Below are 17,928 nucleotides of genomic sequence, written 5' to 3' on the forward strand. Positions count from 1 at the left end.
TAGCCACAATATTCTTTTACCTGGTCTATAGACTGTCAGGTGTTTGCATTATATTTCAGTTCACTACCGTATCGAAAAAAAATATTTCAAATTCGAAGAAGAAAACATAATGTTCTAATGAGGAACTGACGCCCAACAGAGTAGGTGAAGTAGAGTTGATCTGTACGAACATAACACCACACACATGTCGCCTTAAAAAAATTAATTTCGCAGAAAAAAATAACTTAACCCCAAATCTAACCCCAACTCTACTACTTTACCACTAGATTTAACTTTAGTTTAAGTTATGAAGTATTGCTGATGTTACCCAGATTGTTCTAATTTTAGATCCAGTGATTTCATCGAAACGTACTCGGCTGTTTCCGTAATGCGTTGATATGTTCGTAGGTCAGGACTGGTTATTTCCCCTCACGTATTTTAATGAAGAGATTATATACTCTTGCGCATGCGTAAAATCAAGCACAAACTTGAATATCTCTTTTCGAGATCTTTAGATATTGGTTTCATGGGTTAAGGATTTAGTTATGGTCATTCAAAACTTATGAAAGTAGGATTATTGACTCACTCGACTTTCTCACTTTCATGGTGAGTTTCTTCAAGGTAATTCGGTGCTAAGTAAATTACAGCTTACAGCGGCTTTTTAAATAAATATCTTGACACACACATACATACACACTCATTAATGCATATATAGGCCTATATATATCTCTCTCTCTCTCTCTCTATATATATATATCTATATATATATCTATAATATATCTATATATATCTATAATCTATATATATCTATATATATCTATATATATCTATATATATCTATATATATACATATATATATGTGTGTGTGAATGTGTGTGTTTATATATATATATATATATATATATATATATATATATATATATATATATATATATATAATTGATCTATATAATAATGCTTACATCTTTGCCTAATAAGTTTAGACCCAATGCAATGTTGATGTATCATTATAATTGTTGAACTTAAATTAATAACTTAAGTCAGTTACTTCCCATATATAGATTTTGAAAAATTATTGATAAATCAGCTGAATAACTATGTTATCAAAAGATTTTTTAAAAATTTCAAGACTCAGAAGTTATAAATTTAAAAAAAAGGAACGGTGCACCAAGTGAACGCCCAACAATCTGTGTATAATAGTGCGGAATATTATTAGTACTTTATAAATTCACATTCGTTTTCTGAAAAATCGAAAATAGCGTAAATTACTACTTCCGGTCAACGGAAATTATTCAAACTTTGACAGAAGGCAGAGAATTAGATCTTTTACTCATGTGAAATTTCATTTATCTATCTGAAACAGTACTCAAGTTATAGGCTTTTGAAAATTAAAAGTAGAAAAAGTTCCACTTCCGGTTATCGGAAATTGCTGAAAAGTTGATAAGAATCTACACAATTGATATTATTCTTTTATATGAAATTTCATCAACCTAGCTGTAACGGTACTCAAGTTATCGTGTTCACAGACACACATACACACACAGACATACAGACAGAATTACAAAGCAAAGTTTTTCCGACTTGATTACGCATAGACCGCTGAGATTTTGATAAATCTGCACTTATTTTTTTCCCCGATTAATATACTCCGTATATAATAAAGTACTGGGGTGTAAAACAATGAAAACTGTCAAAATTTTATGTGATTTTTTTTTCATGATTACAATACTTCCTCTATAGGTCTGTAAACGAAAAAGTAAAAATGCTCTTACATGGAGTTAAAAGAAATATAGCAAACAAAGCTAAGACAAAGACTTAAAGCACGAAACTCAGACCTGTAATTTTTAAACAAGGTAATTAAAAAGTCTAGTGACAATTTTAGCGCAATTTCCTTATGTTATCTAAAAATAGCTCTGTCGTAGCGTAAATCAAGAGCAGGGTTAGTAAAACCATTGGTTAGTTATTAAAACGTTTTTTATTAATTTTTTTTCAGTATTTTACATGTTTTATTTACAATAGAGTTACATGACTAAAAACCATTGCGCGCCTATTGAACATGATGGCGCAGCCATGGAACGCGATGGCGCAGCTATTGAACGTGATGACGCGTGTGGTGTGGTTGGAAAAAATGCCTACTAATTCGGTCAAAATTTTAATTAATTAAAAAAAAAATTTTCTGACCGAACGAAAGGATATTTTTGAAAACTTTCTTCGGCAATATTGTTCTAAATTATGTCAGGAATCGATTGGTACATGTTTCAAGTCGCTAAGTGGTCTGGTTGCCGAGATATGGGCCAAAAACTGCTTTTTTCCTAGGTTTTTTGGCTTTTCCGGGAAATCCATGAAAGAAACCCGGAATTTTTATGGCCTATGCTCATCCTCGTAACTTGCTTAACATATTTGCTTTTGGAACTAGTCCTCGATATTGCTTCGTTGAGGAGGAGATACGACTTAAAGCTGCGGACACACATTCATACATTCATCCATCCATCCATCCATTCATCCATCCAGAAATGACGGGTTAATAAACGCAATTCTCCAGAATGGAAATTGCGCTAAAAAATTTTCGAAGACCGGTAATTTTTCTATCTCAAATATTTACTGCACAATATATATTTCTTGTACGTCTTTTTAAAATACACCTTTTTTTTTATCTCTTTGGCATTACTACTAGATCTACACTAGATTTAAAATACAAAACATTTACAAAGCAATAAAAACAATCTGCTCAGGTTTTACTTTAGGTTGCGAATCTAATATAAAACTTTTTTTTTTATAGAGGAGCACGAAACTCAGACAGGTAATTCCCCCCCCCCCCCACCCCCCCCCCCCCCCGCCCCCGCCCCAGACATGTTATTTGCAGCGTCAGTTTGCCTTGCATGTTCGCTTTAGTATTACAGTTTTCATCATCGGCTTGTGATGACTGCTACAGATTTACAATAGTAATATTTCTTTCTTACTTGTAGCCTACTTTCATTCATTTAAGATGGCTTACTTATACATAGATCTAATACAAAACGTCTAATTATTACAATTTTATTTAGGAAAAAAAAACAACCTTAAAATGCAGATGCGTAATTAAATGATGATTCAAGGGATTTTTTTTCCATCGGCGTGGGCTGATGGGGGTTTGGGCTTTTAAGTAGAGCTGAAAATAATTTGGGGTTACATGGAATTAAAATTTTAAGCAACAGGAAAAGATGTGTTGATTACAATGAGACACGCCAAAGAAGACATTCTTCCCTTTCTAACATCTTTATCAACATTTTTTTTCTAGTAATGTAGTGTTTTATTGTCTGAATTAGAGAACAGTTATAACGGGAAATTAGAACAAATTTACAAATAACTGTATTCAATATGATGATCAGTAAAAGACAAAAAAATATATAACTTTTAAATCTATTGGTGCTCCATTTTTTTTATATGTATTTTTTTTTTAAATACTTTTATTTGCAATTTAAAACAAGTACATCAACATCAAATTCTTGACATAATTTCGAACATCAAATGAAAACGAAAGGTTTTGCAAATGTACACAATGAATATTACAAGATGTCATGTACAGTGTTTCTTCCAGACTTCTTTCTCCGGGGGGGCACTTGAAATCTTCGGGGGGGCGGTAAACTTTCTTCGGGGGGGCGGACACTGTTAAAAGTATATATTTTCTATATAAATTATATAAATTTCATTTCGTTCGGGGGGGCGGTAAAAATTTTTCGGGGGGGCAACGCCCCCCCGAAGAGATGCCTGGAAGAAACTCTGGTCATGTATGTGATTATACAAAATTGAAAGGCATAACAGTAAAGGGGGTGAAGGTCAAATGCAAGTGACAGGAGTCGGGGTGAGAAGTGGAGGGGAAATCATTCACAGAGGGGGTGGGGTTGTGTAATTTTTTTTATTTTTTATTAATCCAATTGTTTTAAACATTTAAATCAGTAATAATAATTTATTTGATAGATTTTACACAGCATCAAAGACATGAACATCAATTGCATATATAATAATCAAAGGGAGAAAATAAAATGGCATAAGAACTAGACTAAAATAAGGTGTGCAAACTAGGTTTCTCTTGACAGCTTAGTTTACTGTGCTCTGTCCTTAGCTGAGGAGTCAAAAGTTCACATTGTATCCAACCATGGACAGAAATAGAAACGACCGTGGGAGAAGTGTCTCTGTAATACACATACTGATCTATCATTCCAAAACTTTCCATGACATAAAATTGACCCTTGGCAATGAGGGCACGCTACCTAGAAAAATCCGCCATTCCGGTTGAGTAGAGGGAAGTGTGTGTGTGGGGGAGGGGGTGTGAAGTGTGTATCTCTTTCTACCATTCAGGTTGTGCACTTTTAAAAACCTGGGAAACAGAAGACTGTTCTAATGTTAATTTACTTGAGGGCTGATCGAGTGATGTTTAGCTTGAGACTGTCGATATTAATTATGCATCTAGTTTATTAGCTTCTACTGTCGTTCCAATGTTAGTTTCCTGTAAAAGTAGGATGTCAATATTGTGTTTATTTATTATGTTGTTTATATAATGTGTTTTGTCCCTAGCCCCCCCCCCCTGATATACAATGTTGCCAGAGTTAGCATGAATTATTTGGGGTTTTCTTTCGAACATTTGTTTCTGGAGGGCTGGATGGTGGTGGTCTTTTAACGCCAAACTTTCCAGCCGTTGGTTTGCTATCCCGTTGGGCCCTGGTCACGACCCTTTGAGGTGGCTTTACTGTAGGTAATTGATTTTTACTTGAACTGATTGCTTGACTATATGACAGTTGACATGATACCTTTGTTGCTGATATACTTTGTGAGCTTTTAATTTCCTTTAGCGGTTTCGTTATGTTTTCTGAAATAGTGTTATCTTGAAGAATATCATTTATTGTTTCGTCGACAGCCACCAAATTTTCTTGACTCCCATCTTTTTGAGACCCTGTTACTATGGAATTTCTGGTCGCTATTGTCTCCATGGCTTCGGCCTCTATGGTGGTTTCTGTTACGCTTTCGTTAACTTGCTGTGATGCTGCAGTAGTATGATGTGCTTCAGTTAGGCCATCTACTCCAAAGGCATCTTCTACCTCTCTATGCCTTGCTTCTCTAAGCATTTCATTTTGTCTTTCTCCGTCAACATCATAACTGTCCCAATGCTTTAAGAAATTTTTATTGTTACTTAGATGCTCCCTAACTTCTTCTTTATCATTTGAATCCCAAGGCTCAATTGCCCTATACTGTCCATCTACTAGCTGGACGCCGTCAAGAGCGCGAGTCCTCAAATGCTCACACATTTTAGGCAGGTGTCTGTCTGTGTTGCAGTGGCAACATTGCACCCTCCTCCCATTGAGGATTATAAGGACTCTACTCTCCTTGTTGGCCTCGTTTGTAAGTATAATATAGTGTGGGACACTCTCCACATCTTCTTTTTCCAGAGAGATGGTGAATTGGACCACATTTGATTGGTCTAGTCTCTTAAATGTTGGGGTTGAGTCCTGACTGCTTATAGATTTCAGAATCGCCATTATATCATCGTCGCTTGTCTTGGAAGGCAGCCATTTCAACATGCCCCTTTGCCCAGATTTATCGGCGTGGGTTATTGATATTCTCTGCACTCTGTATCTGGATGTTACCCCAGGTGGCAAATCTCTGTGAAATTCTTTTAGGTGCATTTTCTCATATAGTTCCTTTGATCTAATGGTGACATACCATTTACGCAGTGTCCCATAGTTATACAGACCTTCATATTCAGCTGGTGATAGGCTACATAACATACATAGCTCTCTTTTTAGTTCGTCAGCTGTGAGAGTTGCTAAAGAAAAACCCTGTTCTATGAAAATCTTTAGAGTTTTTGTCCTGCCATGCCAAACTTAGGCAGGAATAGCCGTTTGGTGTATTTTTCCGACATAGTTGTGTGTGAGTTGATAAAAGTATAAATAGTCTAAGTCCGATTTGAAACTAGCAATGGTTGAAAGTAAGTTTTATTAGTTTTATTTACTCTATTAATGATGTATTTAAATTAACCACTGTTTTCCTGATTAAACTAGATTTAATAACAGTTCTATTAGTAAAACAAACACATAGATTGAATCAATATGTTGTTAATAATTATATTTTACACAATAAATTCTAGAAAAAATATCTATATTTTATTCAATTATTAAATTGTTTTTATATTTTGCATTTTTAAGCTTTCTAGTCTATTGTTGCCTCCCTTGATTGTTTAAAACTAATGGAAAAACTGTTTTAAATAGCTGTAGATGTTATTTTAATACTCTTACTTCGGTACGATAAACTCAAATAAACTTTCTTTATACCTTAATGTAAATATTGATGTAAGTTGATGAAAAAAAATATCAATTTTGTCAACCAAAATAAAAATGAAAAGGGAGCTAATATTATTTAATATATTATCTTATCTAAAAACAAAAAACAAAGATACAATATCAAACAGTGTTGTTATTGTATGTGTTTCAGAATTGAAAATAAAAGTATGTATCGAAAAAAAAGAAAAAAGATTAGATTCAGATATATTTCTTATGGGGTGAACCTAAAATTTCTGACAGCGCGGGAACTATACTTGTAAGGGGGTGGCTAATCACAACAAGCCTTCACTCTGTTTCTTGTTGTTTTATTTCAGTTTTATTTCAATTTTGATAGTCAACTAATATGGCACAGTCTGGTTAGTATTGTAGGATGCTCCCCCTGTCGCCAGGCGACTATAAAGTAGACTTAGGCGGGAACAACTCTAACAACCGAAACGATCACCAAAATATAAACTTACCGGAAAACACGTCAAAAATACAACACTGTAAAAAAGAAACGAAAAACACGACAGAAAATGATGTAGACAACATTAAAACAGCTACGGAATTCGTCCACGATTCTGATTTAGATAACACAACGACAACTACAGGATTTTTCAATCATTGCGGGTTAACACAGCATGCAGGGGACCAGCCTCGCTACCTTCTGTCCGATCGCTTGAACCAGCAGACGACGAGCAAACATGTCGTAACATCACGTGACGAAGCATCGCAGACGTCACTCGACGACGTGTTAACACCAGACCGCCGCACCGTGCAGCACGATGCGCCTGAGAGTTCCATCTGCGATGACGTCAAAGCGAGAATTCTGGAACTTTCTTGCAAGGAGTCGTACGATTTGAAGGCGAGGGTGATACTGTTGGGAGACTACAGCGTTGGAAAAACATCTTTTCTAAGAACTTTAGCAAGGTAAGTGGGTGTCTAGACATTAGAAGGGCGTGTGCGATGTACCATAGATTATACAGTAGAATATTAAGGTTAGGTTAAAATTTTCTCTTTTCTAAAAAGTTGTTAAGTCTATGCTTAAAACATGACTGGGACGGCGTGGTCGAACAGTATAGCATACGATTGTTAAAGTCTCGATTTCAAATGCGGATTAAAGTAAGGAAGAACGCAGAACGTCCCTGAGTCCACCCTGCTCTGATGGGTACCCAACCTACGGTCAGGAAAGTAAAGGCGGATTTGCAATGTCACAGAAACAGGTGAATTCTACTTGCCCCCATGAACCGTCAGGTTCGAAAGGGTATTTTACTAAAGCATAATTCGTGATCAGGTATCTCTATAGGGCTGGTAAGTAGGTCACCAAACAGTTCTACGGCTCAATAAAACCTGCATGAGCCATAGAACTGGTTGGTGACCTACTTACCAGCCCTATTGCGATAATCTTCCGTTACCAACCCGTATGGCCTACTTTTAATTATTCGTTCCTGTGAAATCCTGTGCAGTAAACGTTTGGTTGTGTTTATTTTTAATAAAGAACCGCAGTTTTAAAAATATTGCTTCTAAAATAACCCCACGACTGCTTGTATCCAGCATGTTTCCTTATCTGCAATAGGGCTGGTAAGTAGGTCACCAACCAGTTCTACGGCTCAATAAAACCTGCATGAGCCATAGAACTGGTGGGTGACCTACTTACCAGCCCCATTAATCCATTATGTGTTACTTTGTGTATGTATCGATGATCTTGAAGACAAGCTACTATTTCCGGGTAATAACACAGGGTAAAGAAGATGGTGCCTAAAAGAAACACTGATTACTTGGTATCATAAAAAAAAATAAAGTTCTCTTTTCAAACCTAACGATCTTCTAATGTACTGTGTACACTCCTCAGCTCCAGGGAAGATGTTGTCGGTGTCTGCTGTAAGGAGTACGTGCCCGGGGAGGTCGCTGTGGTCATCTGCGTCAGGGACGAGGAGCGTGCTCTGGTCAGGGTCATGGACACGGGGGGTAGGTTGGTCGTGTGGGTCATCTGGGTCAGGGTCATGGACACGGGGGGTAGGTTGGTCGTGTGGGTCATCTGGGTCAGGGTCATGGACACGGGGGGTAGGTTGGTCGTGTGGGTCATCTGGGTCAGGGTCATGGACACGGGGGGTAGGTTGGTCGTGTGGGTCATCTGGGTCAGGGTCATGGACACAGGGAGTAGGTTGGTCGTGTGGGTCATCTGGGTCAGGGTCATGGACACGGGGGGTAGGTTGGTCGTGTGGGTCATCTGGGTCAGGGTCATGGACACGGGGGGTAGGTTGGTCGTGTGGGTCATCTGGGTCAGGGTCATGGACACAGGGGGTAGGTTGGTCGTGTGGGTCATCTGGGTCAGGGTCATGGACACAGGGGTAGGTTGGTCGTGTGTGTCATCTGGGTCAGGGTCATGGACACGGGGGGGGGGTAGGTTGGTCGTCTGGGTCAGGATTATGGACACGGGGGGTAGGTTTGTCATCTGGGTCAGGGTCATAGACACGGGGGGGTAGGTTGGTCGTGTGTGTCATCTGGGTCAGGGTCATGGACACAGGGGTAGGTTGGTCGTGTGGGTCATGTGGGTCAGGGTCATGGACACAGGGGTAGGTTGGTCGTGTGTGTCATAAGGGTCAGGGTCATGGACACGGGGGGTAGGTTGGTCGTGTGTGTCATCTGGGTCAGGGTCATGGACACAGGGGTAGGTTGGTCGTGTGGGTCAGGGTCATGGACACGGGGGGTAGGTTGGTCGTGTGGGTCAGGGTCATGCACAAGGGGGTAGGTTGGTCGTGTGTGTCGTCTGGGTCAGGATTATGGACACGGGGGGTAGGTTGGTCGTCTGGGTCAGGATTATGGACACGGGGGGTAGGTTGGTCGTCTGGGTCAGGATTATGGACACGGGGGGTAGGTTGGTCGTGTGGGTCATCTGGGTCAGGGTCATGGACACAGGGGTAGGTTGGTCACTGGGTCAAGTTCATGGGGGGGGGTTGGTCTTATGGTATTCTAGGTCAAAATCATAGACACGGAGGGGGGGGGGGGGGTAGGTTGGTCGTGTGAACGAGTCCTGGTCAGGATCATGGAAAAGATGGAGGGAAGCGGAGCTAGGATGGTCATGTGTATCAGGGTCGGTCTTTGATCACGATCCTGGATATAGAGCTTAGTTTGGTGTAAGCTCTAGCGATGTGCTGATAAATAGCGTGGTCTAGCGATAGAGCGCTTACTAACCCGAACGTTACGAGTTCGATACCCCCCTCCTCAGAAAAGTGTCCCTTAAGGCCTATCCAATCTAGATAGTGCAATGAACAAGAGACTGGGAAGCGAATTAGGCGGGAATCCACAGGCCTAGCGGCTTGTTACTTAAGGAATAGCTACTCTTTTCTCTTGTCCTAGGTCTAGCATTAAAACATTGCTCGTGTTAGTATCTTGAAAGTGTCACATCGTGTAACCATGGAAACGTAGTAGTGTTCCACGCGCGATGTTTAAAATTTGCATACATTTGCATACGTCCCCCCAGGGCAGGAGAAGTACCGCAGTCTGACGTCATCGTACTACCGGGGCGTGCACGGTTGTCTGCTCATGTTTGACGTCAGACGGGAGACAACTTTTGACAGCATCATCGGCTGGTGAGTTCATGCATCACCCCCCCCCCCCCCAGCAGTTTCTTTCAGAAACGTCTTCTGAATAGGGGGGGGCAGAGTTTCTTACTGGCTCCACCCCCCCCCCCCCCATCCACGAAGAAAGTCTACCGCTCCCTCGAACGAAATGGAATTTATATAGAAAACATATACTTTAACCAGTGTCCACCCCCCCCCCCTCCCCCTTTGAAAATTTAGTCCACCTCCCCGAAAGTTTCACCCCCCCCCCCCCCGGAGGAAACAAGTCAGAAAGAAACACTGAACCGCGGGGGTTAGGGTGCAAACGTAGGGAAGGGGTGGGCTGTTGTTAGAATAAAATTAATACGGGGCTGTGGAAATATTTAAATTCAATAAAATGGCGTGTTGTTTTTGGCTATTTGTAACGAACGCGATGATAAGGGGTGGGGATTTATATTTGATTACATTACAATTTTCTAGCGTCATTTATTAACGTCCAATAAAACATCTTTTTTTTTAAATTATTAAATCCAGAAGTGGCAATAACGTGCTGGGGGGGGGGGGGGGGGGGTAGGTGGGGGGTGTTGAAAACGCCTTCAAGATTTAATCCGCCGTCAACTGTTGAAATAGGACCTAGAGTGATGTGGTGTTTTATGCTTGAAATTTGATGTATAAATATCCTTGAATAAATAGGGCTGGTAAGTAGGTCACCGACCAGTTCTATGGCTCATGCAGGTTTTATTGAGCCGTAGAACTGGTTGGTGACCTACTTACCAGTCCCATTCCATTCCAAGGTACCAGGAGCTTGTAAAGAACGCACAAAACGATTACGTCTGCGCCATCTTGGTGGGAACGACGTCACACACGGGTCAAAGGATGATCTCATCCGAGAGGGGTTTCAGGCTAGCCGACAACTTGGACATCCCCTACATGGAATGTTCCACGGAGGACGAGCTCTCCACGTGCGCCATAGTTCAAAGGTTATTGGAGAAAATTAGGTTGGGCGTCCGCAGGAAATCATTCAATGTTGAGATCAAACCTCACGTGTCGGAAATTAAAAAGTCTGGAATTTTTCAAGTCAGCCCGAACATTGAGAAAATAAACTGTATGTGTTGATTAGGAACGCAAGTGCTTCCAATTTGTTTTTAATATTTCAGCAAAGATGAAATTATTAGCAGTATGACTCATGAGTCGCATCTATTGATTAATTCGGAAATTGTTTATTGTGTAAGTTTCAAGGAAGTTAGACAATAAAGTTTTATTGTTAATGAAAATCAAATTATAAGTGTTTTTTATTTTAAATTACAGACATAAAATAAACTTCATTGAAAAATTACACATTCTGTCTGTGGGTTAGCCTCGTTGTAGAGTCGAGGTCATCAATAAACAAATCCACACCTGTTTTTACCTCCCCTTTCACCAATGTCTCAAACAAATATCCCCACAACAAATATATCAAATTAGGCAGGTTTTTAAACTCTGTCACTAAGTAGAATAATAAACATAACAAAACATTTGAAAAATATCAAGGCGTTTTAATGAAAATATGTGTATCTTACATATTTATAAGTAAAATAATAAATGAAAATATTTCTATTATTGGAATGGCTTGTTACTAATACTGATAAAAAAAAACCCCTGTTTTATACCTCTACTGCAACTATTCTATAACCTCCCACAAATATAAGGAGTACATCATCCGTCAACTTTATTTATTACCTTAATTTAAGTTTAAAAATAAATTAACAACGTAATGTTAAATTTTACAGAATAACAATTTAATCACAACATATTACTTTCGGAAGTTATTTCAAATTTTCAATGTAGAGTTTGTATTAATGAATATTCATTAAGGATTGCCATTTCTGTCTAAACTGAGTGCAACTATATTTTCTTATAACTTAACTTTCGTTAACAAACTCTTACAATAAAAAAATAAATTATGTTAACATTTTTTAATTTTTGAAGTCCTGAAAAAAAAAACAACAGAAACTAATATTGGCAGATAGGTTAAGAGCCTATTTTGGCCAGGATGGCTTTACAAAATTCTGGCAAGTCTTTGGGAGTCCTGGATGTGATGAGGTTATGGTCCACTACGACAGACTTGTCTTCAAAAATTCCACTGAAAGACACAATTTTTTAAATTCTCATGAACATTAAATAACAATTAAAAATTTTACTTTATGGATAGCTAAGTAAAAGATTTCTATGAGTATTTAAAAGATTCAATGTCTAGAATATTGTTATATTTTAGCACAGATTTCAAAATCATGGAATTTATCAGCTTTTTAAAAAAAGATCACTTAGTGTAAAATTGTGTGTGTGGTTGTGTAAACTATTGTCAGTTATAACAATGGTTGTGGGTTGTATTATAAAATTAAGTTCCAGGTATTGAAAAGTGATGTGGGTTGAAATAACCCGCCTGATGTTTAACATGAAGTATTTACTTTTTCTATTGGGGATTGATATAAATTTAAGTCACTTCAAATCAGGTTTCCCATGCAAGGGAACTTACCCAGCATTTTCTACATCATCTTTAATGGCACAGAAGCAAGTGAGTTTTCTCCCTTTAAGAATTTTAGCAGAGCACAGCAACCAAGGACCATGGCAGATGGCAGCTATTGGTTTACCTAGAGAGAAAAAATATTTTTTAAAAAATTTATACATTACATCCATCATTACACTCTTTATATAACATCTCAGGTGTTTAAAGAGGACCGTATTTAAGTATGTTAGTCCAATGTTATCAAAGTCACATACACTAATTCAAAGTGATGTCAATATTGTCTGATTATTATAATTGATATAAATTATAATAATACAGAAAATTTTATCTTGAAATAAAAAAACAACAGACACAGTAAAAGTAAAGTAAGAATGTATGATACTCTTTTCAACATTGATGGTTAGCAGCATGGATGAAGTAGAGTTAATCTGTTTCTGTAGCCTAGATCAAAATAATGTATGATGTGACTAACCCTAGTCACTACATTTTGGTGCTCCTCAACATGAGTCAGAGGTGGGTGAGGGATGTTCTAAGCCAGGTACTCATTAAAGCTGGGTTGACTCAAGGATGTTCTAAGCCAGGTACTCATTAAAGCTGAGTTGACTCAAGGATGTTCTAAGTCAGGTACTCATTAAAGCTGGGTTGACTCAAGGATGTTCTAAGCCAGGTATTCATTAAAGCTGGGTTGACTCAAGGATGTTCTAAGTCAGGTACTCATTAAAGCTGGGTTGACTCAAGGATGTTCTAAGCCAGGTATTCATTAAAGCTGGGTTGACTCAAGGATGTTCTAAGCCAGGTACTCATTAGAGCTGGGTTGACTCAAGGATGTTCTAAGTCAGGTACTCATCAGAGCTGGGTAGACTCAAGAATGTTCTAAGCCAGGTACTCATTAGAGCTGGGTGGACTTATGGATGTTCTAAGTCAGGTACTCATTAGAGCTGGGTTAACTCAGGGATGTTCTAAGCCAGGTACTCATTAGATCTGGGTAGACTCAAGAATGTTCTAAACCAGGTACTCATTCGAGCTGGGTTGACTCAGGAATGTTTTAAACCAGGCACTCAACAGAGCTGGGTAGAATCGAGCTAGGGAACACTCTGCTTACAGCCCTGTGGCTACCCAGCTTGACCACACCTCCTTACAAAGTACCAGTAATCTTAAAATAAAACACCCATAAACAATACTCTCAAAATATTAATCAAAAATAAAAATACCTTGCTCATTCATGTCTTTCACCAGCTGAAGAAATCTTTTGTCCCTCCTCCAGTAATCAGGCGCCCACCCCCCAGGGATAACAAGAGCGTCCAGTTCCTAAAAACAGAACAAAAAGTTTCTGGTAGAAAAATTTGGGCAGAAAACTAACATAATCTCTAACCCCAGTTGTGTACAGTGTACACTATTGATGGTCTGTAAATGTTTTCAAAAATTGGGGTAAATGGAATAGACAGATGGAGAAAAAACCTTTTTGGTAAGGAATTTTAAAATAAATTAAAACATCTGTTTTTAAATAAATACAAATATAACCAAAATAATACGGGTATTTGAAAAAATCCAGATTTAATTCAATTTTGGGATTGTCTAGTAGATTTGCTCGCGTAGTATTTAATGAGTCTAGACTTTTACAGAAAATGTTATGCAATGTAGCCAAATAAATATGAAAATGAAGGAGTTTTTAAGTTTTACTCAAGCATTAATGAGAATTAGGGAATATAAAAAGTTGACATATTAGGGAATAAAAAAAGTTGATGTATTAGGGAATATAAAAGGTGACGCATTAGGGAATAGCAAAAGTTGATGCATTAGGGGATATAAAAAGTTGATGTAACTAAAGAAAGGATGAACTATCAAACATCCTCAAATATTTAATAATTTCTTACTGGTCGCAGAACGCAGTGTTCTATTATGGCTTTTCCTGCTAGGTTTATGATCAGGTTAGGGGTTAATACTAGGAAAAAAATATGTCCTGCTAATGAACAAGAAATACAAAGCACCAATGTTAAAGGTACCTTGGCATGGATTCCATCTATAGCCACCTCAGAGCTTAAAGGGTAGCCATTTTTTCCTGTGTACTGTTTCCCTGCCACTGGACCAATCAGAACAGACTCAAGCCCCGCCTCTTTCATCCTGTAGTAGGGGTAGATAACCTGTGAAAAAGATCATGAATCATTTAACCATTGAGCTGTGACTAAATAAAAAGGCTAAGCTTCTCATTAATCAGCTGTATATTATGTCTTTAAACAAATTTAAATGTCAAGCTGGTTCAATGATTCTGATATGGAGGACCTGGATAATCTATTAACCCAGATTTTATTTATATCTATTGTCTGATCGAAATTAACATTAAAAAAATACTTGGGCTACAATTATAAAGTGTGCTCAGATTTTTAAATTAACACTCTCATTAGTAAATCATTAATAAAAAACATTAATATAGATCTAGTCAGTAGCTTTACAAGATAGGGGAGGGGAGTGCAGTCAGCACGAGATGACACCAATTTGGTGCTGACACTAAATTGAAAAATCATTGAATTTACTGTCAAGACAATATTTTCTGCACTTAAAATAATAAACTAGCGAGGGTGACACCAAACCAAAAATGCAAAATTGTTGGAGCAGGTTGGATGACACCCTCACTGTACCAAGTGACACCCATTATTACTAGATCTATTACTAAACAACTAACAAAACTATTACAAAACATTGATTACATTGTATATTCTATATATTGACAACAATTAAATAAGTATTGTATTTACAACATTATAGTTTTATAAAGATAGCAATAGAATAGATGAATAGATCTACTCAATCAATAAAAATTAGTAGATTCTACTAATAATATTAGTACACAGGGCTAATAAAAATAAATATTCAATAAATATCGATAAATAACAAAACTCCAGATTGAGGCATTAGAACTGATAAGGGGGCGGGCGACGATTGATAGAGAATAAGAAGATTGATTAAGCCGATTCATCATCATTTTGTCCCATTCATGCGATTAGTTAGTAGGGCTATTACTACTATTAGACCTATATTTTATATATTTAACTTTTAATCCAATGAGTATGATACTAATAATAATATAATTAGGCCTAATAATTAATTAGGCCTAAGAATAAATAAATAGGATATTAGCCTAATTAATATTAATTAGACTGCTGACTATAAATATTACATAGGCCTACATCAGGGGTCGGCAACCTGCGGCTCACGAGCCGCATGCGGCTCTTTTGATATCAAGTTGCGGCTCTCCAGCTCCTTGCACAAATACTAATAATCTTAATCAAAAAATAAAATATTTGAAATAAAAAAATGTTAGTGGCTCTTTAAAACCAGGGAAATTTTGAAAATTGTAACTTTTGGCTCTTCCGCTTCAAAAGGTTGCCGACCCCTGGACTACATACATACAGACAGACCACAATGTAATCATAATTGTGATAATGATTGATGATCAATGTCCTTGAGTAATATGTCATAATATCAATCATGCTGCTGTAGCCTAATACACATAAGTTTTATTAATTAATACTTAATATAATTAATACTAACTAGTAGGCCCTAAGTAGGCCTTTTTAATTAGTAGGCTAATTATGTATATAGAATTTAGTAGTAGGCCTATAGCACTACTATTATTATTATAGATACTAGATAGGCTATAGTAAAACTATAGTTTATAGTTGACTATAATTATTGCTGATAAGATCTAGATCTATGTGATATATTCTTATAGTCTAGATCTAGTATAAAGTATAGAGAATCTACTATCTAGATTACATAAGATTTCATAAGAAGTATTCTATAGAATCTAAATCTAGTAGTTAAGTATAGTATAGTAACAGTGTAGTGGTGTAGTTAGTATTATAGCGGCGTCTTAGCGAACGATAGGCTACCTCAGCATCCTCAAAATTGTACTCAATCAAAATTCCGACCTTCTTTCCAGAAGGAGTAGGCGATGGATTTTTGCGAGTATCATGTTGTAAACTACCAGAACTATTAAGAGACGGAGAATATGACATGATCAACCACAGAGCAAGAATCTAAATCTATTTCTCTCCCAAAACTTAACGAAAAAGATTGAGCAAAAGTTAGAATTCCTGGAAACCAAGGACAATATTTTTAGAGTTATCTCTCTTTGACCATTTGCGTACAGTCGTAAGGGACAATTTAAGAAGCCCCATTAAGAAAAATTGATCTAAAATAATCTTAAGTCTAGAAATAAAGTCACACACAAGTTTCTAAACAAGATCGCAAAATAGAACAAGTATAATAATATTTGCAGTATTAGCCTTTTAAATAAAAACAAATATATCTAAATAAACATAATAAATAGGCCTACTTATTTTAATCTCTAAAAGTAGGTTAAAAAAAAAAGCTTTGGCAATAATTAGTGACAAAATACATTCGACATCTCTTTGCACTTTAATCAGAGTTTCTTCCAGGCATCTCTTCGACCCCCCCGAAAATTTTTTACCGCCCCCCCCCGAACGAAATGAAATTTATATAATTTATATAGAAAATATATACGTTTAACAGTGTCCGCCCCCCCCCCCCCCCCGAAGAAAGTTTACCGCCCCCCCGAAGATTTCAAGTGCCCCCCCCCCCCCCGGAGAAAAAAGTCTGGAAGAAACACTGACTTTAATGTGATGTTAGATACTGAACAGTAGCCGTTATGTCGCGTTTAAATATTTATTTGTAAATTGTAACAGAAATTGATCAAAGAGAGGTTACTCTAGATCAGGGGTTCCCAACCTTTTTTTTTAATCTAGAGCACATTCTAAAATATCGGTAGGGTGGCGGGCACCAGAGCCGGCGTTAGGATTATGCGGGGCCTAGGGCCAACCATCCGCGCGGGGCCTTTCCATTATATATATATATATATATATATATATATATATATATATATATATATATATATGTATAAAGGCCTATATAATGTGATGTACACATAATAACACAAATGTTTTGGAGTTTATAAGCTAATGCCAAACTTTCCACTATAATAACAGATGTTTATCTCTCCCATGTATTAACCCAATGTTCGTAGTTTTTTTCCCTTTGCTAAGATATTAAATCACTTTTGACAGTTATGTAATTCATACCAAATCACTTAAGAAAATTTAATCACGTGCCGAATAATTAGGAAAATAAAGTTTACAATACAGCGAACTCGCCTGATGTATCAAAACAGTATAGACTTCAATTTTTTTTAGAATTCATATAATATTTTAAAACCAAAATCATTATTGTCTTAATTATTGAACGGGTGAATCCTTAAGGTGACACAACATAACAACAGTTTTAACTTTCTTCCAAAAAATAATAATAAATCACTCTGTTTAATGCCCCCTCCTGATATAGATCCTAAGGGCCTCCCACCTCGTCGCTCTCCTCCCACCCCTCTGCACGCAACTGAATGTTAATTTTGTTATACCAAGACAAGTAGGCCTACATATAGAGTTTCTTCCAGGCATCTCTTCGAAAACGAAATGAAATTTATATAGAAAATATATACTTTTAACAATGTCCACCCCCCCCCCCCCCGAAGAAAGTCTACCGCCCCCCTCTCCCCGAAAATTTCAAGTGCCCC

The 17,928-nt window shown here is 37.4% G+C and overlaps 2 protein-coding genes across 2 annotated transcripts; one reads left to right on the forward strand and one right to left on the reverse strand.

Moving 5' to 3' along the window:
* Positions 1 to 521: 521 nt before the first annotated feature.
* Positions 522 to 10,969, forward strand: LOC131929642 (ras-related protein Rab-37). The gene is made up of 5 exons (XM_059285941.1): positions 522 to 600; positions 6,608 to 7,202; positions 8,125 to 8,240; positions 9,757 to 9,865; positions 10,630 to 10,969. The coding sequence occupies exons 2-5, from the start codon at positions 6,664 to 6,666 to the stop codon at positions 10,949 to 10,951; spliced, it is 1,086 nt and encodes a 361-aa protein (XP_059141924.1). The 5' UTR covers positions 522 to 600; positions 6,608 to 6,663; the 3' UTR covers positions 10,952 to 10,969.
* A 622-nt stretch (positions 10,970 to 11,591) lies between these two features.
* On the reverse strand, positions 11,592 to 16,491 carry LOC131929638 (protein/nucleic acid deglycase 2). Its single transcript, XM_059285933.1, has 5 exons — positions 16,232 to 16,491; positions 14,345 to 14,482; positions 13,553 to 13,649; positions 12,351 to 12,465; positions 11,592 to 11,957 (listed from the first exon to the last, which is right to left on the reverse strand). Exons 1-5 carry the CDS (start codon positions 16,355 to 16,357, stop codon positions 11,846 to 11,848), a joined length of 588 nt encoding a protein of 195 aa, XP_059141916.1. The 5' UTR covers positions 16,358 to 16,491; the 3' UTR covers positions 11,592 to 11,845.
* Positions 16,492 to 17,928: the final 1,437 nt, after the last annotated feature.

The sequence above is a fragment of the Physella acuta genome, unplaced genomic scaffold, assembly GCF_028476545.2.
Source record: "Physella acuta isolate Inbredline_101_S28 unplaced genomic scaffold, ASM2847654v3 ptg001659l, whole genome shotgun sequence".
Classification (NCBI taxonomy): domain Eukaryota; kingdom Metazoa; phylum Mollusca; class Gastropoda; family Physidae; genus Physella; species Physella acuta.

Coding starts and splice junctions, on each gene's coding strand:
- LOC131929642 (XM_059285941.1), top strand. CDS start 6,664: ATGCTCCCCCTGTCGCCAGGCGACTATAAAGTAGACTTAGGCGGGAAC. Junction 8,241..9,756: donor CAGGGTCATGGACACGGGGG/GTAGGTTGGTCG, acceptor ACGTCCCCCCAG/GGCAGGAGAAGTACCGCAGT. Junction 9,866..10,629: donor TTTGACAGCATCATCGGCTG/GTGAGTTCATGC, acceptor TTCCATTCCAAG/GTACCAGGAGCTTGTAAAGA.
- LOC131929638 (XM_059285933.1), bottom strand. CDS start 16,357: ATGTCATATTCTCCGTCTCTTAATAGTTCTGGTAGTTTACAACATGAT. Junction 12,466..13,552: donor GAAAGACATGAATGAGCAAG/GTATTTTTATTT, acceptor TTTTCTCTCTAG/GTAAACCAATAGCTGCCATC. Junction 11,958..12,350: donor GATGATGTAGAAAATGCTGG/GTAAGTTCCCTT, acceptor TGTGTCTTTCAG/TGGAATTTTTGAAGACAAGT.